This window comes from Saccopteryx bilineata, chromosome 5, assembly GCF_036850765.1.
Source record: "Saccopteryx bilineata isolate mSacBil1 chromosome 5, mSacBil1_pri_phased_curated, whole genome shotgun sequence".
NCBI lineage: Eukaryota > Metazoa > Chordata > Mammalia > Chiroptera > Emballonuridae > Saccopteryx > Saccopteryx bilineata.
This window is the reverse complement of record NC_089494.1, coordinates 107,866,585-107,893,596: the sequence shown is the minus strand read 5'-3', so window position 1 is coordinate 107,893,596 and position 27,012 is coordinate 107,866,585. Positions and strand designations below refer to the sequence as shown.

The 27,012-nt window shown below is 42.1% G+C and overlaps 1 protein-coding gene and 1 non-coding gene across 8 annotated transcripts in view; one reads left to right on the top strand and one right to left on the bottom strand.

Annotated features, from left to right (window-relative positions):
- Positions 1 to 27,012, bottom strand: part of NCKAP5 (NCK associated protein 5) — a 1,181,736-nt gene that overhangs the window by 314,269 nt on the left and 840,455 nt on the right. For all 7 annotated transcript variants that reach the window (XM_066233486.1, XM_066233488.1, XM_066233487.1 and 4 more), the window contains one exon: positions 1,558 to 1,707. In XM_066233486.1, the coding sequence (XP_066089583.1) occupies positions 1,558 to 1,707 (150 nt within the window). The remainder of the gene's footprint in view (positions 1 to 1,557; positions 1,708 to 27,012) is intronic.
- Positions 19,558 to 19,633, top strand: TRNAV-GAC (transfer RNA valine (anticodon GAC)). The gene has a single exon. It is a non-coding gene; the product is annotated as a tRNA-Val (tRNA).

Here is a 27,012-nt window from a genome sequence, read left to right as displayed (position 1 = left end):
TTCACTGAATCCTCCTTCCTGCCCCAGAAGGTAAGTTGCTATCATTAGCCCTGTGTTTGCGGTTGAAGAAACAGAGGCATAGTGAGCCTAATTAATTTGCCCAATGTTTCAAAACTAGAAAGGAGTAGAACTGAGATTCAAACCAAACCCTGGGACCTGGTTCCAAAGTCCATAATCTTAATTTTGCTTTATTATAGATGAGGAAATTACAGCAAAAAGGGCCATATGCCCACTCTAGACCATGTGGTAGCATCAAGGCGAGATTTCGGGATCCAACCATGGAAACCAAGATGTCTTTCTCCAATCTTATTTCTTCACTCTGCTGAAGTTTTCAGGATTCTGCAGACCCAATGGAGAAACTAAATTTTCAGAGGTTCTGAGGTCCCCTGTACCTCGTTTAAGAAGAGATGGGCTACCCATAGTCCCTGTTTAAAAGTCATTATGTCTCAGTTCTACACGCTAACAGAAAACTTATTAAAATGAACTAAGCCCACTCACAGACTATTTCAGCATGTGAAATCTCAATCAAGAACTAACTGTCATGTTCTTCGAGGACTGTGGTACACATTCAGGAATTAACACCTGAAGTGACGTCCAATGCTATTAAGTACCAGACAGGCGGTTTTGGGGACTGTCGTGGTTCAATACCGCCCTCACGCACCCTGTAGCTAAGCTTTACGTCTACTTTTATGTTGTCCACGGTGAACTTTCTGCACAGATTTTTTTTTTGAAATAATAATTCTGCTTAAAATTTAATTCTTTTACAATGACCCTTACATAGTATTGGCTATTTTATTTATTAATTCACTCATTCATTCATTGTATTAGGTACTGGGTAAATAGTGAAATATCGGACAGCTTCTTTCTTCAAGGAGTTCGCAATTTTAGGGGTACTGGTCCAAACTGAGGGCTGAACCGAATGTAAAGTGAGTCACTGTTTAATGAATGGTTTTTAAGGCAATACGATCACAGTCATTAGGCCAAGAATCTGAGCTCTACGAATGATGAGCAAAAGCTCATGACTGACAGAGAGGCTAGAGCAGGGGTCTCAAACTCGCGGCCCGAGGGCCGCATGCGGCCCGCCGAACAATTTTGTGCGGCCCGCAGACTAATCCACGAAGTTCAAAATATTTTGGATAAAATTAAGTAAGCCTAGGGGCCTACTTGTATTTTTCATTTCTCTAGCATCCTAGCTAGATATTAGCTTAGTTAACAGCAGTTGTGATGCGAACTACAGTTTCTGGTCGTTTTGTGACACTGAGTAAACTGCATGTACGATTGTGCTTGTTGTACTGATTTTTTTTGTTTTCAACTGCAGTGAGAAAAGTGTTGTGTAACAGTTGCCTTTTGTAGACCTAGTGCGGCCCGCCGAAGGGCTGTGATCTTGCTCTGCGGCCCACATGCTGAGTTGAGTTTGAGACCCCTGGGCTAGATCCTATTAGTCTCTGAGGGAACAGAGACTCAAGAAAGGAAGATTTAACCTCACTCAAACCCAGTGCCAATAAAAGAAGCAGAACACTTCTTCTTCACATGTGTAAAAATTGCTCCCCGTCTTACCTCCAGGGCTTTCAGTCTCTCTAACAGCAGCTTGGTCTTCTCTCTTCCTTCATCCGCACTGCTGCTTTCGCTCCTGGAGTCTTCGTCCACCACCATTTGAAGGTCTTCCAAAGCTTCTTTGTGTTTTCTCTCATCCTCTGACAGCTTCTCCTGAAGCAAAAAAGGATTATGGTTTGCAACAATCTCCACTGAAAAATAAGCAAGAGTCTGCAGATGAAAATGTTGCAATTTCCCTACTGCTTCTGTGCTCCCTCTGGAGCTGAGGAGGGATTCTGCTAAACAAACTCCGAGTGGTGCTCCCATTAGTAAACACAGTAGATTTTTTTTTAAATGAATCCTGGAGAGACAAAGCCATTGGGTCACCACCTCTGAACACAAACGTCCTCTGCCCAGTTGGAGAAGTTACCCAGCCAACAAAGGCTTGGGTGCAGTCATACAGTTAATCTATTTTTATCTGCACCATGAAATTCAGCTGTGCTTTTAAACTGGACGAAAATAAATCAAGCCTCATACCTTGACTTCTTAACAGCTTAGCTCCTCAAAACAGGATCATTAAAGTCATTGGACATAAAGCCGTTGAGATATTCCGGAAATATTGGCATGATAGTGAATTTTTAGAATTCAGAATTCTAAGCTGAAACCAAGCAGTTCCTTGGCTCAGTAACGACACAGCTCTTAAGGACGCTTGTCCCCTTTCCCAGCACTCCAGGATCGGTGGTGCAGCCTTGGGGCAAACATAAAACGTCACCGTGTGTCACCACCCCGCTGGGAGCACCTCACGCAACCTTGTCTCTGGCAGCTTTCTAGAAGTTGGGAAATGTTCATTTGAGCCTCATGATTGGCTCTTATTTTCAAGGGAAAAAAGAAATGTCAAGAGACTATCATATGAAAAAAAAAATGTCATCCATTTTATACATACATCCAGACATTGATGCTACAAAACCAGGTGACATCACTCCATTACACTAAGTCTAACCACAGTGCTGTAGAAATCATTGTGTCCTACATTGTCAGTCAGGCAAACTTGGATTATCAGTGATCAGAGACTTTCTTATACTTAGCACTAAACTAAGATCATCTGCAAATACAGAAGCATAAAAGATTAGGATCATTAACCTCTAGGCACCTAAACAATCTGCTTAGAGGAGAATAGCATAAGAGAAAAAAAGACAGGTTTTCAAACTGTGCTCACAAAGCTACTTTGGACATTTAAAAAATATGTAAATTATTTTGTGAAAATAGATCATGAAGTATAAAAAATATCTTCATATATGTATATTTATAGGTAGATACATATATTTATAAGCTATATAATATCTTGACCCATGTAGATCTGTTTTGTATAGATTTCAAGATATAATTTCTCCTGTCATCTCTCTATATAAATGCACATCTGCTGAGGAAGGTGGCAGCTGTCTGAAACCGGCCCATCTAACCACACACCATGAGCAGGCGTCCACTGCCACAGCACATGTGAGTTCAGCTCAGCTCAATGTCAGGCAAGTTTAAGGTGCAGATCTTCCAGGTCATGATAGAATTTTTGTAGCTTTGATTCTTTAAGGTTTGGTTGCTTGTCAGACTTTCATTTCCACAATAAGGAATATAAAGTCTGTAGATTTACAAACTTAACTTTTAGATGGGGAAGTCCTTCTACTTCTCTTTTAAGATTTGGAATGAGCTTCTCTTTTAAGATCTAAATTAGGATTGTAGAGCAAACTGTTTTAAAAATGTTATCTAGGTGTATTTCTCTGTATGAATTACAGCTTTTCATCATTCTTTCAGTCAATTCAATACGTGTGTGCGTATACACACACACACACACACACACACACTCCCTGTAATAATTAGGTTCTAAGGTAATTAAACAAAGAAAAGTCACTGGTATGATGTGTGAACAGCCAAAAGACTTTGGGATATTGGCAGTCAAGATTCCAGATCTACCATTTATCATCTTAGCAAATAATCTTGGGCACACTATTTAATTTCAATAACCCTTGCTTTCTTTGTCTCCTAAATGCCCACATGAGGCAAATGCAAACATTCACAACACTCACACATTCACAGTCAAGTCTCATTATTCATGGTAGTTATATTCTATAAAGTTGTCACAAACCTTGAATTAGCAAATATTGGGTCATTGCTCCTCAGGAAAATACAGGGTTTTGTTCCTGTAGGCCTCCATCACAACACTTTCATCACAAATCAATACATAATCTTGTTTTATGAGTGTTTCTATTTAAAGACACTCCATGCAATACATCCTGTTGATTCATTAGCACTGAACTGACGGCTAACAGCACTACACCTGCTGCCTGAACAAAGCTCACCTGATGCCCATTTCCTCCGTGAGGCACATCACAACCTTCATGCCCTTTGGAACATGAGACAGCACTTCTCCACCATTGTGGGGGCCATTTTAAACAGTGAAATCACTAACAAAAAGCATGAAATGTGAAAAATGTGGCACTAAAAAGAGCACAGAGAGGACACTGGTTTACAGGGTGATAGCTGGAACCAGAGGGCAGAGTGTTGGCTTGTTTGACCTCATCTGAGAACGGATGTGCCTGGTGACAAGGTCTGCACCACCCTGTGAAGGTAGGCATGACCATGAAAACCCTGCAAGTGCTGATTTGGGGACTGCAAAGAAATATAAGGGGAAGGTGAATTCACAAATATGTCTGACTGAACACAGACATACATACACACATACATCTAAAGTGTCTGGACACAGGGCCTAAATATTATTACATGAAACATCTGGAGATAATTCAAAATAAAATAGATTATGTATGATATTTAGAGTATGTAAACACAAAAGTCATTTTACGCAACATGGAAGAGAGGGTGGCCAGGGAGGTTGCGAGATGTGATCTCATGGGATTGGGAGGAGTGACTTATACTTGGATGGAGTGATAATATTACACTTGAATAATTAGAGAGGCAAAGGCGGGGGTGGGGATTTCTGGTCAAAGAGAAAACCGAAACAAAGGCTCCCAGCCAGGAATAAGTTTTGTCCTATGGGTTTAAGAGGAAAGTAGTGTGAGATTATAGTACAAAAAATATTTTATGAGATTGTAGTTGAAGACTAGGATTGAAGAATAAAAGAGAGAAAGGATTCCTGGATAGGAGAGAGAAAATGACTCATCTCAGACATGACTCACTTAGTCATTTGCTCACCCTACAAATATTCACTGAGCTCCAACTCTTGGCCATTCACTATTTTAGATGTTGGAGATATGGTTCAAGTTCTATGAACATATATTTGAATGAACTGAGGAGACAATGGCAGCAAAGGTGGGGTTGTACGAAGAGGGCACCATCAAAGCAGAGAGAGCAGAGGCTGATGGGCACTGATGGAAAAATCAAGTTCTTCAAATATGGTTCCCTATGAAATATCACAAGGATTTGAGTATATCTAGTTTTTTTGAGAAATGCAGAAAACACCCATGGGGAAGCATATCAGGGAAGGGAGGGAGCTTTTAAAAGGTATACTACTAAGTAACTGAAATTAATTCAAGGGAAATTCAGGGAAATGGGGCAAAATATGGGCCTCAAAATCCCCCCACCTCAGGGGCGAAGGAGTTGGGGTGTTTAAGCACCAATCTCCAAGAATCAGTGGCAGCTTCTGGGACGCCAGATTCCTGGCACTTGCAGCCTGCCACTGGCAGTGAGATTTTGCACACCTCTTACATAAAAGTGCCCTCTGACACAGACATGGATGGCTGAGGGTCACAAGAGCACTCTGGTGGTTCTGGGGTGTGGGCAGGGTGCTGCTGCTGTCCACTGCATGGAGAGGGGAGGCATGTCGCTGCTCTGATGTGACACCACCCAGGAAGAGAGACACATGTGTACACAGCTCAGACTACTCACTGACCTAAAAACACACTGCCTGGTGTTTCAGCCTCTAGCGCGCCTTGAAACAAAGCCTGAAGGTAGAGCTCTCTGTCCTGTCCTTTTCTTCACTCCTGTCTCCAATGAGAATGACAGAGTACAATGTAATAATGAGAAAGAGGGAATAGGGGAAAAAATGTATTGTAAGTAAGTGGATGAACAAAAGAGAAAAACAAGAGAGAAAGTGGTGAAAGAGAACTGGAAATAGGGCTATACTCCATTGACTGGTCATTAATGTCAATTTCAGAAAGGATAGATGTTTCACTTACAGTAGAGTCATAAAGCATGACAATGGTTTGTTTAAAATCAAGTACAGTGGTACCTTGAGATACAAGCAGACCAACATACACATTTTTTAAATATGAGCTGCAACTCGGTCCGTATTTTTGTTCAAGATCCAAACGAAATTCTGAGATACAAGTCATGATTCAGGAAGCTGCGGCTAGTTGGCACACGGGTCCAGTTTCAGCAGCACACCACCAGCATCTCGTTTTTTCTCACGTGTTACCTGCAGAATCAAGTAGAATCTCGTGCGCTGTACTCGTTCTTGAGTCATTTTTGCATTTTTTACTAACTATTTTTGTGTGCTATCATGGGGCCAGAGAAAGTAAGGTAAAAGGACAGTAGTGAGAAGAAGAAGAGAATGATGTCGATAGAAGAAAAGCAAGAAATAATAGAAAAACATGAGCGTGATGTATGAGTGATTGGCAAGGCTGTACGACCGCAATACATCTACAATTTGTAACATCCTTAAACAAAAGGATGCCATCAAAACTGCAAATCCAGCAAAAGGAACTACAATTCTGTCCCAATTAAGGACAAATATCCATGAAGAAATGGAGAAGCTTCTGCTGGTGTGGGTGAAAGAGAAAGAGCTGGCAGGAGATATAGTGACAGAGATGTATTATGAAAAAAGGCACCTATTATTTACAGCGACTTGAAGAAAAAAGAACCATCAACCTCAAAAGAGGCAGCAGAAGATATGTTTAAGGCAAGTCATGGCTGGTTTGAAAATTTCAAGAACAGATCCGGCATCCACTCGGTGGTGAGGCATGGTGAAGCTGCGAGTGCTGACGTTAAGGCAGCTGAGGAGTACATCGCATGTTTTGCTGTGCTTATTGCAAAGGAAGGCTACATCCCCCAACAAGTGTTCAACTGTGATGAAACAGGATTGTTTTGGGGAAAAAATGCCCTGGAGGATTTTCATGACCTCAGAGGAGAAGAAGCTGTCAAGCCATAAACCCATGAAGGACCGTCTGACCCTTGCATTGTGTACAAATGCTAGCAGTGACTGTAAAGTAAAGCCACTGCTAGTGTATCATTCCGAAAATCTTTGAGCCTTTAAGACTCATAGGATTCTTATAGAAAAACTGCAGTTTATGTGGCACACCAATGCTAGGGCATGGGTTACATAGCAGTTTTTTATTGACTGGGTAAATCTCATCTTTGGTCCTGCAGTGAAGAAATATCTTCAAGAAAATAAAGTCCCGATGAAAGCATTACTAATCCTTGAAAATGCTCCAGCCCACCCACCTTGTCTTGAAGATGACATTCTCAATGAGTTCAAAATCGTGAAAGTCCTCTACCTCCCACCCAACACGACTTCAATCTTGCAACCTATAGATCAGCAGGTCATTTCCAACTTTAAAAAGCTTTACACAAAGCACTTGTTTCACTGCTGCTTTGAGGTGAATGACAATACAATTCTAACCCTTCAAGAGTTTTGGAAAGATCACTACAACATCGTGATATGTTTATGCATTATTGACTTGGCATGGCAAGAGGTTACAAGAAGAACCTTGAACTCGGCATGGAAAGAGTTATGGCCTGATGTTGTTGCAGACAGGGACTTCGAAGGATTAGAACCAGAGACCGAGACCTAGGTAGAAGTGTTGGAGGAGATTGTGTCCCTCGGAAAGTCGATGGGTCTGGAGGTAGATGAGGGTGATGTAAATGAGCTCATCCAGGAACATGAGGAGGAACTCTCAGCAGAGGAGTTGAAGGAGCTACAGATGATGCAACATACGGGGAGCTTCTGCAGATATTAGTAGTGAGGAGGAGATAGAGTTGGAGGAAGTGATTTCTACAAGTGAAATTAAAGACATGCTGGCAATGTGGGAGAAGCTTTCAAGTTTCATTGAAAAGAAACACCCAGAAAAAGTTTCAACTGGTCGTGCTTCAGCACTTTTTAATGACACTTGTTTGTCATATTTCCATGACATTTTAAAAGGCAGGCAAAAGCAAACCTCTTTGGATAGATTTTTATTCAAAAGTCCTGCAAGTGAAAGTGCCAAAAGTGCAGCCAAAAAGGCAAAAACAGGTGATGATAAAAAGAAAAATACGTAACGTTAAGCTTAGGTTAAGTGTAAAGCTAAGAAAGTGTATATTTTTACAATTAAGTTTTTGTGTTTTCATTTTAAGTAAAGAAAGTGCAGTTTTAGTTTTGTTTAAAGTAAAGAAAATGCAGTTTTAGTTTACATTTAGTGTTAAGAAAGTGCAGTTTTAGTTTACGTGTCTACAGGGCCTGCATCCCTTCCTCCCTCCCTCCTCCTCCACCATTCACCTCCATTAGCCACACTCGTCTGTCTCCAAGGTAAGAATACAGTACTAAATAACACTTTTTTCTTTTATTTCATATATTTTGTTATGCATTGGTAAAGTATACATGTGTGTTCCTTAAAAAACAACATGTCTTTTTTCATAACTTAGGATGGATTGGGGATGTTTCACTGGGCTGGAACAGATTAAATCTATTTCAGTTATTTAAAATGGGAGAAATTTGTTTGATATATGAATGACTGACTTACAAGCTTGGTTACAGAACAAATTAAACGCGTATCTCAAGGTACCACTGTACTGTATTTCCCCATGTATAAGAAGCACCTTAATTTTGAGGCCCAAAATTTGAAAAATAAAAAGTGTTACATAAAGTTATTGAACTCAAGCTTTATTCATCATAAAATTCATGCAACTCCTCATCACTGTCAAAACTCCAACCCAGCCCTGGCCGGTTGGCTCAGTGGTAGAGTGTTGGCCTGGCGTGCAGGAGTCCCGGGTTTGATTCCCTGCCAGGGCACACAGGAGAAGCACCCATCTGCTTCTCTACCCCTTCCCCTCTCCTTCCTCTTTGTCTCTCTCTTCCCCTCCCACAGCCAAGGCTCCATTGGAGCCAAGTTGGCCCGGGCGCTGGGGATGGTTCTATGGCCTCTGCCTCAGGCGCTAGAATGGCTCTGGTTGCAATAGAGCAATGCCCTAGATGGGCAGAGCATCGCCCCCTGGTGGGCATGCCGGGTGGATTCTAGTCGGGCACATGCGGGAATCTGTCTGACTGCTTCCCTGTTTCCAACTACAGAAAAATACAAAAAAAAAAAAAAAAAAAGATTCCGAAACCTATACCTCAGGCTGGCTTATTATATTTGGTTGCTTAGAAGGAAATGATCAACTTTGAATTTAGAAGCTATGAGCTCCTTTATTAAGCAGTGGACTGCTGGTATTACCAGTAACATCTCCAGTTTTTCTGATCAGTGGTGGGAGATGTAGTCAAGGATGTGCAGTTAAGCATTTGGCCAAACCAATCTCAGCAGGTAGACGTTTCCAACTTCAGAAAAATGCAAAAAAACCCCACAAAAAAACAGAAAAACAACTCTCACCCATTAGCTTGCCCTCATCTGTGTCTGATGACGAATCACTGTCTTCATATATTGTCTTGTCCTCAGTTCCACCTATGGCATTTTAAATGCTATAACCACTGTATAAGACGCACCCAGTATTTTTACCCCAATTTTTTCAAAAAAGGGTGCATCTTATTCATGGGAAAATATGTTACAAGTATTCTATCCACATATAAATAACCTAGATTATTTTTTAAATCAGCAATTTTAGTCCCTTGGCCAATTACCTATGATATACATGGTAAAAAGAGAACACAAGCAGAGGTCAGAAATGTGTTTTTAAATAAAGTATATTCTAGGCCATGGCTGGTGGCTCAGGGGCTAGAGCCTCGGCCCAGTATATGGACATCCTAGGTGTGATTTCCAGTCAGGGCACACAGGAGAAGCAACTATCTGCTCCTCCTCCCTCCCCCTTTTCTTTCTCTTCCCCTCCCATTGCCAGTGGCTCGACTGGTTTGAGCACGGCCCTGGGCGCTGAAGATAGCTTGGTACTTGAGCACTGGCTCCAGACGGGGTTGCCGGGTAGATCCCGGTTGGGGAACATGTGGGAGCCTGAGTTATTATTGCCCCTCCTCTCACCTAAAAAAAAAATATATATATATACACACACACACACACACACACATACACACGCACACACATATATATACATACACACACGTACACACATATACACACACACACATATATACATACACACACACATATATACATACACACGCACACACACATATACATACACACATACACACACACATATATACATACACACATGCACACACACATACACACACATATATATACATACACACATGCACACACACATACACACACACACACATATATACATACACACACGCACACACATATAATATTCTGCTTATGAAGCTCTAAGCGAGAAACAAGAAAAATAAGCCAAGTCTACTCCTGAAACTTGCAAACTATAAAGAGAATAAGTTGATACTAGAGGTGACCTGTTTTCATGTTTCAGCTCTTTATAGACTTTCATCAGCAGTGAATTCTATACAAGTGAGGCCACCAAACAACTCTCACTCGTCACATATTTCATATGTGGTTGAGACCATAAGCTTGTTTACCACAACAAACACCAGCTGGTATGCAGGAAGCTCAAGATTTAGGAGGTCAGTTAGCATCCAAGGGCTTAAATCAAACTTTGCCTTGTCAGAGCAGAAAGCAATCCTCAGCTTAGAGAAAGCATAACCTTCTCTAAGCGGCCCAGCACAATGATTCACTGTCGGGGAGCCCTCATTTTTTGTTCTCCATAGTCAGCATCATCAGGCCTATGTAAAACAGTATCAATCACCACAGAGCTCTGGGTTACATCTGTCCAATCACCACAGAGCTCTGGGTTACATCTGTCCAATCACCACAGAACTCTGGGTTACATCTGTCCCACTCAGACACATGACAGTGCAGGGAGTCAGTCAGTCCAAAGGACAGGCAGCGAACTCTTCCCTGACGGCCAAAACATTACGGAGGGAAAGATTCAAAATGTGCTCCCCCAAACATGTCTTATTCATCTCTGGCCACCAGCTTTCCCCAGCCCAGGACACAATGGGATTCAAGGAAGATTTCATGAGCTCACCTGATTTTATAATTAATTAATTAATCCATCTGGCCAACCAATATTTACTGAGCAGCTCCTATGTGCCAGAAGGAAGATGCAGAGTTTCAAATGTCAATGAAAACACACGTGACACGTGGCCCCTGCTCTCACGGAGCTCAGCATCTTGTGGAAGGAGACAGATGTCAGTCAAATTGTCACAGCAATTGTGAACAGCCCTGTGATAAGTGCTGGGAAGAAGAAGTTTCCGGGTGCGCCAAGAATCATTACATAGAGGGATACACAAAACAGAGGTCAGGAAAGCAAATATCCACTGTTAACACAATGAAAGTTGGCCAGGAAATGACATGAGGTGGAAGGAAGGGAGGGCAGTTTAACAAGTCTGAAGGGTGGTCTGTGTGGCTGGGGAGGGAAGCGAGCTGGGTGGGCTGGTGCGGCCAGGCACAGTCAAGGCGCTTGGCCTATACCCTGTGGGCTGTGGGAAGCCATCGACTGTTCTCAAGAGTGTAAGTGTGTGTGTGTATAGCTACTGTAGGATTTGGGCCCTGAAATAGCTCTCTGGTACAGTGTGGAGGACAGAGTGAGGGGAGGTTGACAAAGATGTGGGGAAAATAAGATGCCACTGCAATAGTCTGAGCAAGAGTTGAATGAACTATGACATGCTCATGGAATGAGCCCTCACAGTTTGTACATCTTGATTTTTGCAATTTTGATACCTTAGTATGCAGTTCCTCCAACAATGACAAGTCACTAGCATTTCCTTAGGTCACTGCTGTTCAGAGTCACTGGGTGAGGGGAGGAGAGGCATGCTGCTTGTTGAAAATTCAGATGCTTTAGCCAACTCTGGACCTAGTGAGTCACAATATCTAAGAGTGAAGGCAGGACTTTTCATTTCAGAGAATGCCCCAGGTAATTTTAATCTATGTCAAAGTTTAAGAGCCTCTGGACAAAGATCTCCAGCCCAAAACATGAATGACTTTCACTTTATGCAAGTCATTGAGGTTGTGCATTTGATTTAACTTTTATAATAAATAAGTAAATGGACAGACATTACTAATCATTCAAACCAATACCCACTGGAGAGCAGAGGGGAGTGCTATTAATAGTACCCTGGAACTGCGGGCGAGCACCAGGTGGTGGTGTACACAACAGAAACTCCTCTGTACTAGTGTGATGAGAGACCCCTCACAGTTTCTGAGTTCTGAGAGCCCGATGCCCACCAGCCTGTGGGTGTGCTTTTTCTCAGCCGCAGATGGTATTCACAGTTTGTAACCACTTTAAATGGCTTCCACAGCAAAGGGCACTAAGGTTCAAGAGGCAGGTTCTATGTGCGCTATATGGAAGGAAAACAATGTCCCTGCTGGGAAAGCCTTCCTAATATAAAAATGATGCTTGCTTGCCCGTGTTTTTATTTAAAAAATAAGGAGAAATCTGTCCATCAGTGTCCTGATTTAGGAGAGTGCAATGGGCTCACAATTTCAGTCAGAGAAGTAATAAGAGAAGTTTAAACATTGTCGCCCCTCCCCCATGCTCAGCCCCAGAGGGTGTGCATGGTTATCTTGGTTGTATGTGCTAAGACTTGACCTCAACATGGTGGCCCTGGGGAAGTGACACTTGGTCTGAGCACAAGATTGTAAGGAGAAGTGAAGATCCCCAAATTAGGGCAGACGGGAAAGACCGTGTGTGTCCTGTTTGGACATACCTTGGCATTTCATTTGATAATAGAAAGCAGTGGTTGCCAACCTTTTTTGGGCCACGGACTGGTTTAATATCAGAAAATATTTTCATGGACCAGCCTTTATTGTGGGACGGATAAATGTATCATGTGACCGAGACAAGCGTCAAGAGTGAGTCTTAGACGGATGTAACAGAGGGAATCTGGTCATTTTTTAAAAATAAAACATCGTTCAGACTTAAATATAAATAAAACTGAAATAATGTAAGTTATTTATTCTTTCTCTGTAAACCAGTTCCAAATGGCCCACGGACCGGTACCAGTCCGCGGCCCGGGGGTTGGGGACCACTGGTATAGAGGATAAAGGAATGTCATCTGGTTCTTGAGGTCCATAAAGTTCCATCTTACTGTGACTAGTCTTATCCAGGGTGGGAACAAAGACCTGTTTTTAACGAATTTTAAAACAAGCAGAAACAAGAAACCTACATTCCAGTGCTAGCTCTGCTGCTGACCAGCCGTGCAGTTCTGTAAGTCACACAGCTTCTTTGTTTCTCAACTTCTTTATCTGTAAGTAACTTGAATTATACAATTGTGTAGAGACTAACTTGAATTTATACAGTTGTGAGCATCCGTAAAAATTCAACTCTGAGGCATAAGTATTAAAAACACTGCTAGCCTGACCAGGCGGTGGCGCCACTAGTGGATAGAGCATTGGACTAGGATGCGGAGGACTCAAGTTCGAGACGCCGAGGTCACCAGCTTGAGCGTGGGCTCATCTGGTTTGAGTAAAGCTCACCAGCTTGGACCCAAGGTTGCTGGCTTGAGCAAGTGGTTACTCAGTCTGCTGAAGGCCCGCAGTCAAGGAACATATGAGAAAGCAAGCAATGAACAACTAAGGTGTCACAACGAAAAACTGATACTTCTCATCTCTCTCCGTTCCTGTCTGTCCCTATCTATCCCTTTCTCTGACTCTCTCTCTCTCAAAAACAAAACAAACAAACAAACAAACAAAAAAACACAGCTAAATTTCAGGGATTTAATGCCGAATGACATGTAGAAGACATGTTGCCTAATAATATCTCTCTCTCACTCAAAACAAACAAACAAAAAATCTTCCCTCTTTCTGCTGTGTACTCTTCTTGGGCCCTCTGTTAGAAGTCACTTAACTTCTGCATTTAGCACATTCAATTCCCTGCCTGTAAGGAGAAAGGCCAGGTGAACCACACTGAAGAAGCAAGAATTTAGCAAAAAGTACTCCTAACTCTCACAGGAAATCATGCCCAACATGAGTGTTCTCCTAAGGCATTTGCTTATGGGAGGAGTAATTCCAAGTCTCTCCTAGTGACAAGCCTTTAGAAAAATAAAGAAAATTCACTCATCTATTTGCATCATTTTTAACACTGACGGCAAACGCGACCTACATGCAGACGCACGGGATGTGTGCGATGATAACAGCAGGTACGCTTTACGAGCACATTCATTTTCTGGTGCAGATCGCCCTATCTCTCACCACTGCTCAAAAGAACCCAAAGCAAAAGTTTTAAAAAACACCTCAAGCACACATAGTTTTCCAGCTCGAAGATGGCAAAAGGAAATCATAGCGATATGAAAAGACATCCAACTGTGAAAAGTGAGTGTCACAGAAGTTAGAACAGAAGTTCTTTTCATTTTGAAGATCCAGCCATGTGTCATATCTGCCTACTAATTTATATTAAAAATATAAAAAGCTATAATTTAGAAATGATCACACATAGGCAGAGACTGGGGTGGTGGTAGCATGAATTGTTCTTTGCAGAACACAAAATGTAATAAATAGCATCCAGTCTTTGTATAACACCTCAGAATTAAACCAAACAACCTCATACACACCATTTATACACTCACAGCTACAGGGACGAGGGGAAGATATTCCAGGCTCGCCTTATAGACAAAATAATAGGCTTTGTTCAGTTACAGAACAAATGAGTCACGGGGTGTGATGTACAGCACAGGGAATATAGTCAATAATATCATCATAACTTTGAACAGTGACATAGGGTTACTAGACTCATCATGGTGACCACATCATAAGGTATATAAATGTCAAATCACTGTTTTGCATACCTGAAACTGATATAATATTGTATGTCTACTATACTTTAATAAACGGGGAAAAATAAACAGGTTCTGATGGGTTATTAAGTGACCTGTTTAATAATAAGTGGCAGAGCCAAAATTTAAATTCAGTTCTGGTTTCTTGTGTCTTGCTCTTTCCACAAGCTCAGTTACCTCTTTCAGACTTTCGCATGCACTTACAGCTCTGTCCTTAGTGGGGACGCTACCCGAGAATCTGTGATCTTCATTCAGCTGTGGACCATGCCGGCAGCCCCTCTCCCTAGGCGCCCAGAGCACTCCTCCAGGGACTGGGTGATTTCATCAGAGGTGTTAGGTCTGGCCTCACACAGCTCTCAGTGGAACAGGTGTAACCAACCATGACCACTTCCACAGTTAATGATGATTCAATTAGTTTGAAATATAAACACACACCCTATTAAGAGCTGAATGGAAATGCAGAGGCCAGCTGTCTGGTTGACAGCCGCCCCAGTGAGCTCCGGTCCTGTCCACTTTTGTGATTTACTCATTTGTTTTCTGGTGGTGGGGAGGCTGCACAGAATATATTGTCACTTTAGACGGCCCCTCAAAACATACCATAAAAACATTCCCTGGGATTGCTAGCAGCTTTTGTTCAGCACTAGCATACTAAATTTTAAAGGGGGAAAAATAGCGTCAGATAAATCACAGGATTTTAAAAGAACATCCCAATTTGTTCACAGTTTAAGATTACTACTGTCAGGCAAAACATATAAAAGTCTTCTTTTTCATCTCCGGATTTGACTTACAAAGTAAACTAGGCACACAGTGAGATCCCCGAGATTAAATGTATATGACGGATAAGAGAACAAAATGCTTTCTTTATGTCTCGAATATAAACTCATGGCCACTGGCATATCATTCACATCTACTCCCTATTATTCTTCACTCAAAATGCTCCTCAATATTGCAGACTGTCTTCCATATTGAGCATCTCTGTAAAGTTACATTAATACATTTTCAGATGATGCTTTTATTGCCTGTTCCATCTATCAGCAACATTTATTTCCTTTAAAAAAGTTCAGTTCTAAAGGCACTTTATACAAAGGGAAACTCTACTGTGGAACAGAAGTGGGTGAAAAAGTAAGCTGTAATTTTCAATAAAGGTGTGCTCTAGGTGACTGGACATTTAAGAAGATTCGCAACAGAAATTATGTCTTTGTAGCCCGGGCATGGCTGTCTGAGTATAAGGCAAGCGGAAAGAAACGAAAAACAGTAGAAAGTCATGGAGATGGAAGGTTTCAGTGGTTAATGGTCATTAAAAATAACTCATCATTTTCTTTCAAATTCCGTCTCTCTTTCCTTCCCGCTTCTCCTCTGTCCCATTTTCTGAAAGAATTCACAGGTCTGGGAAGCCAGAGAGCCTCCAGAGGGAAGCCGAACTCATAGCCTGATGGGAGGACACCCCAAATGAACCAATAATTCAGTCGCTGATTACTTAGTGATAGGTGGGGTTTTTATAGACCCACAACAGTCAATATACCTGAGACTCCTGAACAGAATTTTAATTTAAAGTAAATTTAAGCAATTTAAACTTTTCTATTGCACTCTCCTCATAAATGTACATTGTCAGCTAACCAATATATCCAATTTATTTCCAAAAAATATGGTCAATACTATATATGCAGTCAGATACTATACTGCACTATATACTGCTATAAATAGTGTGTGTATGTGTGTGTATACAGTTGCTGGCAGAGAAATATTTATATTTACGTATCTTTTTCACTTTGTTAAATTGAATTGAATTGGCAGAAAATTGCTTCTGCTAAGAAATAGTTCTTTAAGTGTGTAAATGTAATAATAATAATTAGTTCACATGGAGACACTACCCTGTCATTCCTAATTCAGTAAACAGACACTGTATGCAGTTCCCAGGTCTCAATTCCAAGGTAAGACCCTCAGGGGCAAGAATAACGTTCCACATGCACATCCTCATCACCACACCCTGCACAACACGGAAGGCACTCAGCAGATGTCCAGTGTTGTTGACTATGATCATTTTTACCTCTAATGACACTGTAAGTAAGCTTAATGCTGAACCACTTATTCTTAAGCATTTTTTACAGAAAACTAGTTTTAATCAAGCATTTTGCCATCAGAAACATAAAGCAATGGGCTGATATAATATTAGCATAAAAAATAAAAGCACCGTTAAATAGACTTCCACTCCTAGAAAATGAGACTTTGCACGCTTCTTCTTTAACTAACTTCCCACTACACGTCTATCTCACAGGAATATGACCATTTAAGCCATACAGTTGTTCATCTTAAAATGCCCTGGAAACTTCTGGAGACTCACAGACCCACTCCTGGTCAAGGTGCTCCATTCTTCCCACCTTCCACCTTCCTGGTTTTATCTAAAAGAAGAGCTCTCATGAGGTACATTCGTAGTATTTTTGAAAGTCAGAGATGGATTATTTAGTTAATTCTCTCAGGTGCTCATGTCAGAACTCAGAAAAGGCCCTGGCTGGTTGGCTCAGTGGTAGAGTGTCAGCCTGGCGTGCGGGAGTCCCAGGTTCGATTCCCGGCCAGGGCACACAGGAGAAGTGCCCATCTGCTTCTCTACCCCTCCCCCTCTCCTTCCTCCCTGTCTCTCTCTTCCCCTCCTGCAGCCAAGGCTCCATTGAAGCAAAGTTGGCCCGGGCGCTGAGGATGGCTCCATGGCCTCTGCCTCAGGTGCTAGAATGGTTCTGATCGCGGCAGAGTGATGCCCCAGATGGGCAGAGCATCACCCCCTGGTGGGCGTGCTGGATGGATCCCGGTTGGGCACATGCGGGAGTCTGTCTGACTGCCTCCCTGTTTCCAACTTCAGAAAAATACAAAAAAAAAAAAAAAAAAGAGAAAAAGAAAAAGAACTCAGAAAAGCCTCACCTACTATTTGCACCTAAATGGAGCTTGAAGGTAAAGAAAGAATGTGACTTTTTCTTCTAGTTCAATTAACATTAAGATCTGCTTTCTCTAGTCAGACAAAATCAGTGCATAGGGCAATTGTTTGAGAATTTTATTGAAGATATTTTGCCAGCAAAATTGCCCTGGTGTGTTTTCTGACATTAGAACTATTATTTTTATCTTTATCCCCTAAAAGCGCAGGAAGCTATCAATTGAGGTGATTCTCTGTCATCAACTGGGATGTGCCTTCTGACAGGCCACTCATAGTCACAGTGGGAGCAGAGGTGGGAGTGTTTGGGGAAGACACCTGCAACCGGCCAGGTGACTCATCTTGGCAGGAGAAGGAAGGAAGTGCGGATAAGTTATCAGAAATAAACATGATCGTAAAGATCATTAGAAAAGCAAAGTATGTGTGCATCAAAAACTTGACAAATCGTTTCTTAATGCAAAATCTCTGTGCATTCAAAGAATAAGGAACTGAGGAAATTGTGGTCCCTGAGACAAACTGTCTTTCCCAGAGGTCTTCCAACGACTCCAACAAATAGTCTTCTAGATCCCACCAATAGTCATCTTAGTGCCAAGCAACTTTCTGTCACCACAGGAAGAGGAGAATTATAAAACTGGCTACCAAACTGGTTTCTCGTTCCAGGTTGCCACTCGTGCTCAGTGCAGCCTGGGTGAAGCCCCTTGGATTTCTGTGACATTGCTTTTTTTATGTGCAAAATGAGATGGCTAGGTATTGGAGGTAACTTTTTGCCTTCTGAGCATCCAGGACTTGCTAACTATCCTGTTCATTTTGACATTGTCACTGACCTTCATGTGTCCCACTATAAAATTTTCCTCAGAAAATCAAGGATAACAGAGGCTCCCACATGACAATACACAGCTGGTAAACATGGCCCACACTCTTGGCTACTCTAATCAATTATGAGATTATCTGACTCCTTCTAAGTAGCCCTGAAATCCAAGATACCAGATGCTCACTTTACAGACTCCCATCACTAAAACACACGCTCTGAAGCTCTGAAGCACTCTGGCTATATCTCTTGTTCCACAGTAAGGACCCTGCTCAGTTTTCACCGCCTCTAAGCTCCATGGACTTTGTGCACCCAGACCACCTCAGACACTGGTAAAAGACTGGAAAGCAATCATGGTTCAGGCCGCTCTGAAACCTCAGCTCCAAGTGAAGGGCTTTGAGAGGGGACCGAGAAGTTCTCCGTGAGGATCAGCTGTGGAGCCGCCACCCGTTTCCTCGCTGCACGTTTCCACTGTTTCTCAGGGTCTGGTGTTCCCTACATCGAGGATGAAGACTTAGTTTGGTAACTTTCTAAAACTTGCTAATGGATTGAATTTTTAAAAAAGGAAAATAAGCCTCAAGCACAGTTAGCAGGCAACATTAATTAGGACAAATTGAGAATCTTGTCTTGTTTTCTTTGTGTCCATGGTCCCCTCCTGTTTATTCAGCTGAAATAATTTTCCATTTCCAGCAGGCCTTCCATCAGCAGGGTTTTCCTCAGTACTTGTATTTCCCTAGACATCTGCACTGGCCTCTGTCCATCCTACCTGGGGTCTCTGCAGCACCTCCTACGCTCCCACCATTTTCCTGAGTGGCTTATTGACCGACCTGTGCCATGTCTTCATGTTTTCTCAAGTCCTGGACTGCCTGCTGACCCAAGGGCCTCCTAGCAATGGGCTCACTACTAACCCATGGGCTTAAAATGGCTGGGAATGAAGTCCCCAGGCCCTGAGAGGTGAGGTAAATCTGCAATAATTTCACAGCTTGTGAGAGATCCACTCAAGATCTGAACCCAGTATGTTGACCTCTAAAACCTTTAAGTTGGCCTTGGCTGGTTGGCTCACTGGATAGAGTGTTAGTCTAGCATGCAGACCTCCCAGGTTGTATCCCCAGTCAGGGCACACATGAGAAGTGACAATCTGCTTCTCTTCCTCCCTCTCCCCTTCTCTCTCCCTTTCTCCCCTGCAGCCAGTGTCTCGATTGTTTCAAGTATCAGCCTTAGGCACTGAGGATAGCTTGGTTGCTTGGTTGGTTCAAGTGTCGGCCTCAGGTGGGGGTTGCCAGGTGGATCCTGGTAGCAGCACATGCAGGAGCCGGTCTCACTATCACCCCTCCTTTTACATTAAAAAAGAAAAAAAAGGCCCTGGCCGGTTGGCTCAGCGGTAGAGCGTCGGCCTGACATGCGGGGGACCCGGGTTCGATTCCCGGCCAGGGCACATAGGAGAAGCACCCATTTGCTTCTCCACCCCACCCCGTCCTTCCTCTCTGTCTCTCTCTTCCCCTCCGGCAGCCAAGGCTCCATTGGAGCAAAGATGGCCCAGGCACTGGGGATGGCTCCTTGGCCTCTGCCCCAGGTGCTAGAGTGGCTCTGGTCACAAGAGAGCGACGCCCCGGAGGAGCAGAGCATCGCCCCCTGGTGGGCAGAGCGTCGCCCCTGGTGGGTGTGCCGGGTGGATCCCGGTCGGGCGCATGCGGGAGTCTGTCTGACTATCTCTCCCTGTTTCCAGCTTCAGAAAAATACAAAAAAAAAATTATTTAAGCTTACCCATAATCCTCTGGTTCTTCTCACCTGAGTACCCATAATCCTTTGCTGTGCATTAGTGAAATACTCATACCCCTCTGCGGTCTCTCATCAGAGAAGCCATAGAACCAAAGCACTTTCCATTTATATAACTTTTACTGTCTTTCAAGGACTAACTCAACTCCTACCTTCCCCAGAAGTTCAATGTGCCTTCTAACAGAAGTACCAGGTTGGCTACTCTGGGGAAATGCTGGTTGCAGGCTAATGAAAACAAGACCCCGGTTGCAGGAAGCATTAGCAGGATGAATAAGAAAAAATATGTGCAGCTAAACCTAATACTGTGTAGTGTAGTGGTTTTCAAACAGGGCTGCACATTAGGATTGACTTGTGGAGTTTTTTTAAATCATCATGACCTAACCACACCCCAGACCAATTAAAACAGAATCCCTGGGGTGGAATCAGGACAACACTAATTTTTAAAATTCTCCAGATGATTCCAAGGCATAGAGAGATTTGAGAACCATGGTACAGAATATAATTAGTGCTCCCCCTGTGAGACTATGGGACTTAGAATCAAAAGACCAAGTCTATTGATTAAAGAAAGCCTCCGTGGCTTGGCAGACCAAGTCCACTGTCACCTGGCTCTACACAATGCTCGTAAAAACATCTGCTGCAGCGAAACTCCGCTCCTTCACCTGTACAGTGAGGATGGACTTCCTGCCCTTCCTATTCTGAATGGTTAATGTAAGGATCAAGTGAGATGATGTTGTAAAAGTATAAAACACACACTGATTATTATTGTGATAATTTTCACTACCAAGTTTCCAATGGCGGTTATGCAATGCTCAGGAGAAAACAAGGACATAAAAAGTCAAAGAGGAGAAAAAAAAACAATAATAGAAAGATTAGAAAAATTAAATATAGTGACTCGAGAGAAATATAGCCTAACTCATACCTTAAGGATATAGTTACAAGACATTTTGTCAGTGAAATAAAAAAGAATACTTTCAATGGAATTGTTTTCATATCTTCACTTATAATTATGGTAGAGGCTTAGTCATTCAGACTAAGCTATAGGCTTGGCCTTAATAGGGAGAAATAGATTTACCATGCTAATTTTTAGAAATTTACCCTGCTAATTTGCAGAAACAAAATTTATTATTGAGGGAGTGGACTGGCAAGCCTACCAAACAGAACAAACACATTTGGAAAAACATATACTTTAATACTGTTTACAACAATGAAATCATCATGAATGATGATCAATTTCTGCTTGTTCATTTAAACAGATGAGGCCGGAAAATAAGCCATTAAAGACACCAATTCAATGGGCTTGCAAAAATTCCTTTGAACTTGTCACCTTGATAGATGGTGCACACAGAAGGCATGCAGTGAATGGCACTGAGAATGTATATTGAGCCTTCAGTAGTTACTACGATCGTACCAGCCTGAGGTCTGGATCCTGAGACTGTGAAGGCAGGAGCTCAATGAGGAGCAGTGCTTGTTACTCCTCTGGATGCATGTTGCACTTGGCAAACCATAGAACTGCTGGTTGTAATCTGTAAGTTGCAATTGCTGGCTTTCTCTTCATCTCTCTATTCATGCTGCTTCCTAACACCTCTTCTCTGGCACCCTTGTCAAGGTAAAGTCTCATAGAGACTTACTTCATCAACAGAGGATCATAAGCTGCTAAATACCTTTAGGAAAATCATTTTCCTGTCTCCTTCTCCTCCAAATCCCACATCCTAAATTCTAGTTTCCTGAGATGAGTTTATAGTTCACACCAGCATGTGAATGACCTTCCTTTAAGAACAGTAAGTCCTCACTTCATGGATAGAGTCTTGGAATCTGTGACTTTAAATGATATGATATCTAATGAAACTGCTTTACCATGGGCTAGTTGAAGAAGCAACAGTTAAATTCCTATAGCATATTTCTGGCCACAAAAACATCAAGAGACTTCTAAATGAAGCAAGACCTAAACCACTTCTAATATTAATGACTAAGGTAACAGAGAGCTCTATATAAGAAAGATGAATAAAACAAGTAAGATAGTTCTTTCCTACAGAGCCTCTCCAAGGCGCCTCAGGGCACAAGGTGGGGCTCATCTGGACAGGACACCCCTCCATCACAGGGCCACTCACCCACACACCCATGCCAACTCAGACAGGGACAGCACTGACATGCCAGCACACCTCACGTGCAGTTTTAGGATGTGGGAGGAAACTAGGGTCCCTATGAAGAATCCAGAGACACGGGAGGGGGATGTGCAGACTCCACAGACAGTGGGGCTCTGACCTGGAATTGATCATTTCCTTGTTTTCTCGTCTGTGTTTTAACAAAACAACACTGTGTGAAATGTTCTTCAAGTACTGGCCATAGGTATTTTCTTAATTCTTTATTTCTTACATGGAATGATGTATTTAATATTTGGGCAGTGGGAGAAGATACTATCCAAAAGGCTCTCTCTGTCTGGGAACCTAATCTTGGGTTTAGTACTTCTAAAATGTCTGCATTTCTAAGAGTTTTGTCATTTTCTCCAACTCTAAAACTTTTATATTTTTTAGCAGTGTCCATGGTGCTAGCTCCTAGGGTGTTCTAGAGTGGAACAGGATAAGAATAAGAATTTGTGTGAAGAGAGAACAGATGAGTGATAGGTAGGGCTATAGATGTACAACAATACATAATAGCTACTGTTCACCAGCTGTTTAATATGTGCTGTGCAGGTTACATACTTTCTCCAGTTGTGAGATGGAATGTCTGGGGGAGCACTTCAAAGATAGCAGCCTTTCCATGTAGCCTTATTATACCCATATAGAGAAGAGCAAAGTGAGACTCATGGATTAAGGTGTCCCAGATGACAAAACTAGTAGAGAGAGGAAAGAGGGATCTTCCCGCAGGTCTGTCTGAGCCTGGAACTTTTTCTCCTGTATTCCTAACCACTCCCCCTGATATGTGTGACCTCTCCAAAGTCAGGGGCTGCTGTGAGTTCGCGGCATTCTTTTTATTTTTTTCTGAGGTGAGAAGCAGGGACGCAGAGAGACAGCCTCCCGCATATACCGACTGAGATCCACCCAGCATGCCCACCAGTGGGCGATGCTCTTCCCACCTGGGCCATTGCTCCATTGCAACCAGAGCCATTCTAGCGCCTGAGGTAGAGGACATGGAGCCATCCTCAGTGCCCGGGCCAACTTTGCTCCAATGGAGCCTTGGCTGTGGGAGGAGAAGAGAGAGACAGAGGAAAAGGAGAGAGGGAGGGGTGGAGAAGCAGATGGGCGCTTCTCCTGTGTGCCCTGACCAAGAATCAAACCTGGGACTTCCACACACCAGGCCGATGCTCTACCACTGAGCTAAGTGGCCAGGGCTGTGGCATTCTTTTTTATGGTCTATGACAGGGGTCGGCAAGCTCATTAGTCAACAGAACCAAATATCAACAGTACAACAATTGAAATTTCTTTTGAGAGCCAAATTTTTAAAACTTAAACTATATAGGTAGGTACATTCCTTATCGAGGTAGCACCCGCACATGGTATTTTGTGGAAGAGCCACACTCAAGGGGCCAAAGAGCCGCCTGGGGTTCGTGAGCCACAGTTTGCCGACCAGGGTTCTATGACTTTCCCTTCTTCAAGTTGCTTCTTCTCATTATTAATCTAAATAAACTTTGACACAGGAAGAAGAAGAAACACAGAGCATTGTCGGTATTTATATTTGAACGAGTGGCTGTCAGACAGACCGACGTGGGGGGAACAACATGTGTCAGTGAGCTTCTTCACCATTGTCACCCTTCCAAAGCCTGGGAGGGTTACAGAGCCCAGTGCCTGGGGTAGGGGTACAGATCCTCTAGCTTTGGACACTGGCACACTGGCATAGTCTTAAGTAACTAAGACTAGATAACCTGTCCTTCTAGGCAACAGCAAAAGTATTAGTGGGATGGAAAGTAATCACTGAATTTCCATAAAGTACATTCACTACACTCTACTTCTTTGTCAATCCCCTTCTGCACTCTTTCTCATAGATTTGAGCTGGTTAGAAAAGATCTTCATGGTTATGGTGGTGACTGAGTCACAATCTAGTGACATATTAGAATCACGGGGATACAGTTTAGAACATGCCAAGGCATAGGCTCAGCTGCTGGAGACTCTGTGACATTGTTCTGGGTTGGGGTGCAGGCATGTTGAGAACCTGATTGTGCCTGATTCCTTGTCTTACATTGGAGTCCTTGAGAAGTTACTTTTTTGCAGATGGCCACTTTTCCTAGTCCGGAAGCTGCTGTCCAGGTCCCAGGCACAAGCTCCTGAGCCAGCAAAGCCTCTGGTTCTGCCTCCTCAGATGTGCCTGTCAGGCCGATTAACACCTGAATTCTGCAATGGCTTCACTGCAGACAGCAGACCCTAGCCAGACCATTTTTCTTGCACCCTACCCCTGACAATTCCTCTTCATTGCCATGCTGGACTCACTGTGCAGACAAAATCAATAAGTATAATATATCTGAAAGGTTACTGTATAGGAGAGATCTCAGGAAAATTGTACATCTTCACCCACAGACTACTTTATCTCCATTTCATAAAGCATTGATAAGCCAAATCCTAAAATAAAGAAAATTATAGTTTTGTAGCCTTAGGTGAGTTCAGAAAATAGAATTCAAGTTCAAGAATGGATATCATCGTAATTTTTCTCTATTCAAATTTATATGTTTCCTAAGAGGAAAAAATAACTGATATGCCTGGTTAATGATCTGAAGTGCCCTAAATATTTGCCCAACCCACACACTTACTAAAAAGCAACATCTTTGGATTCTGTCCACAGAACCTCCTGACTTAAGACACTATCTGAGTTTCTAAAATAAAGTCTGGCCTCTGCTGAGATGAACTGAAGAAAGTGGTTCACGTTCATTGGCAAAAAGCAGCTCACCTGTACGAAGAGGTGCTTTTCCAGGGCACCATTCATTCATAGGTTACATATGTTTCAACAGAGAGGCTATATTCTTACTTTCACTTGGTAAGAGTTCAGTTCAGGGTCAAAGCATTTAACAAGAACAGTATTCACGTCTGAGCAGAGAATTTAGGCAGAAACTGAGAATGAAAAAGTAGACTCAGAATCCATTAAAACAAGGATTTTAAATTTCCAAGAAGTATGTATTTAAACTCTTAGTGATAGTATTATAACGCCTCCATTCCTTTCAAAGCATTTAATATGATGTTGGAATCACAGAGATGAATGTTCTCCTTATCCAGTTGGGCTAACAAGCAGGTGCTCCTAAAGGAGACTGTTGGAAACTTCTGGGGTTTTAAAAAAGCTATTTCTGTAGAGCACAAAATCATAAACTCACCTTACAGAATGATTTCAAAAGAGAAGAGAAATATTTTATGTAGGACAATGTTTTTTTGGTTGTACTGCATCTCATCATACACTTTGGCTTTCAGAAATTCTGCCTTCTTCATCTAAACTCATATGAATAGGGAATGTTGCTCTAAAAAACATAAATAAATAAAAAATAAAAAGAGAAAGGAAGAAAGCTGCTTCCTCAAGGACCAGTTTCAGTCCTTTACAACGTAACACACAATAAAAATACTCCCTTTATTCCCATTACCCAGCTCAGTAGCTACTCAAAGTTCACAGCAATTGAACGAAAAGGCCAAATTTCTTTTTATTTTGAGGGGATGGCAACACCACTTTATCAGGCTGGGCCAGCCACATAAAAGGCCAGATTTCTTAAAGTAAAATCAAGAAGAACTTGAGACTTGCTGGGATTACAGGCCACAGACATAAATAAAAGCACTCAATACAATCTTTCCTATCCTACTGTGCATTACAATTTTATAAATACTCATGCAGTGACTTAGCTACTCTCTCAAAAGATAGTAGACTTTTAGATCTTTTTTTCCAGCTGGTGTGCATTCTCTGAAAGCACTGACTGCTGGGCCATGTATTTGCATTTTTTTACCTTATTTTGTTTAGGTAGAAAATAAAAAATGGAGCACCTTTCTGAATAATGTATATACATTACAGTCAAGTTCTCTAAAGAGTTCAGTTCTCTTGGCTAATTAGCTGCCTGAGCACTTACAGAAACAAGTACTGTGTGTGTGTAAAGAGCAGTGTAGACACAGTGTAGGTACATGCTCAGCTCTGCACTGGACTGAGAACTGGACTGTGAACTTCAATTCCCTTTTCTCCTTTGCAAAATGAGGGGACACTGGTGAGTGCATGGGTCCTGAAGTACCTCACTTGTTGCGAATACACAGACTGGAGGAATGAAGATGACTCATCAAACTTGGAAATGACAAAACAAAACAGATCCTCCTAAGTCAGAAGCTTTCAGAGGTCCCAGACAGCAGAATCCGGTAAGGTTCCCTCAGATGATCCTGATACTCAACCAGGAAATAGAGTCAGGAACCTTAGAGCTTCTGCAAACTGCAAACACAAAACTTCAGTTTTGCCTTGTATTTACATATGCTCAAGAAAAAAATGCTACTATGTAAGAAGTTTGGAAAATTCACTTTGAATACAGGAGGACTATTGCTATTTAAAAGAGCTTTCTTAGGTATCTTTTGTAACTGACTATTTAATATAATTTCTCAACCCTAACTTTTCTTTCTAGTGCACTTAAATTTTTCATTTTGCCTAAAGTATACTTAAGTCATCACTGGGGAAGAAGAAGGTGAAGATTAAAGTCAAACATTTCCCACTCCTGATTAGAATTATCACTTACAAAGTGGGTAGCATCTCTACCAGGCAGGCCCTGGGCTTCAGTGAAGAAGTCCCTGGCTCAGCCACATGCTTTCCACGCACATTAAAGAAACTGGATTTATATTTGATGACTGACAAATTTTAAGGTAACTAGAAATGGTTTGGTTCCTTTCCAAAACCATCAGCTGCTTAGTCACATCTGAAAATACTTTTAAGGAATTATTTAAGGAAAAAGTCATTTTGATTTTCAGTTAGATCACTTCCAATGTAAATAACTTGGGTGACATACTATATTGCTTTAAACACAGGCTAAGGTATCAATGACTGATCACAGACCATCATTAAGAATAATGGAGCTGGGCTCAGAAAACACACAGCTCAGGGCTC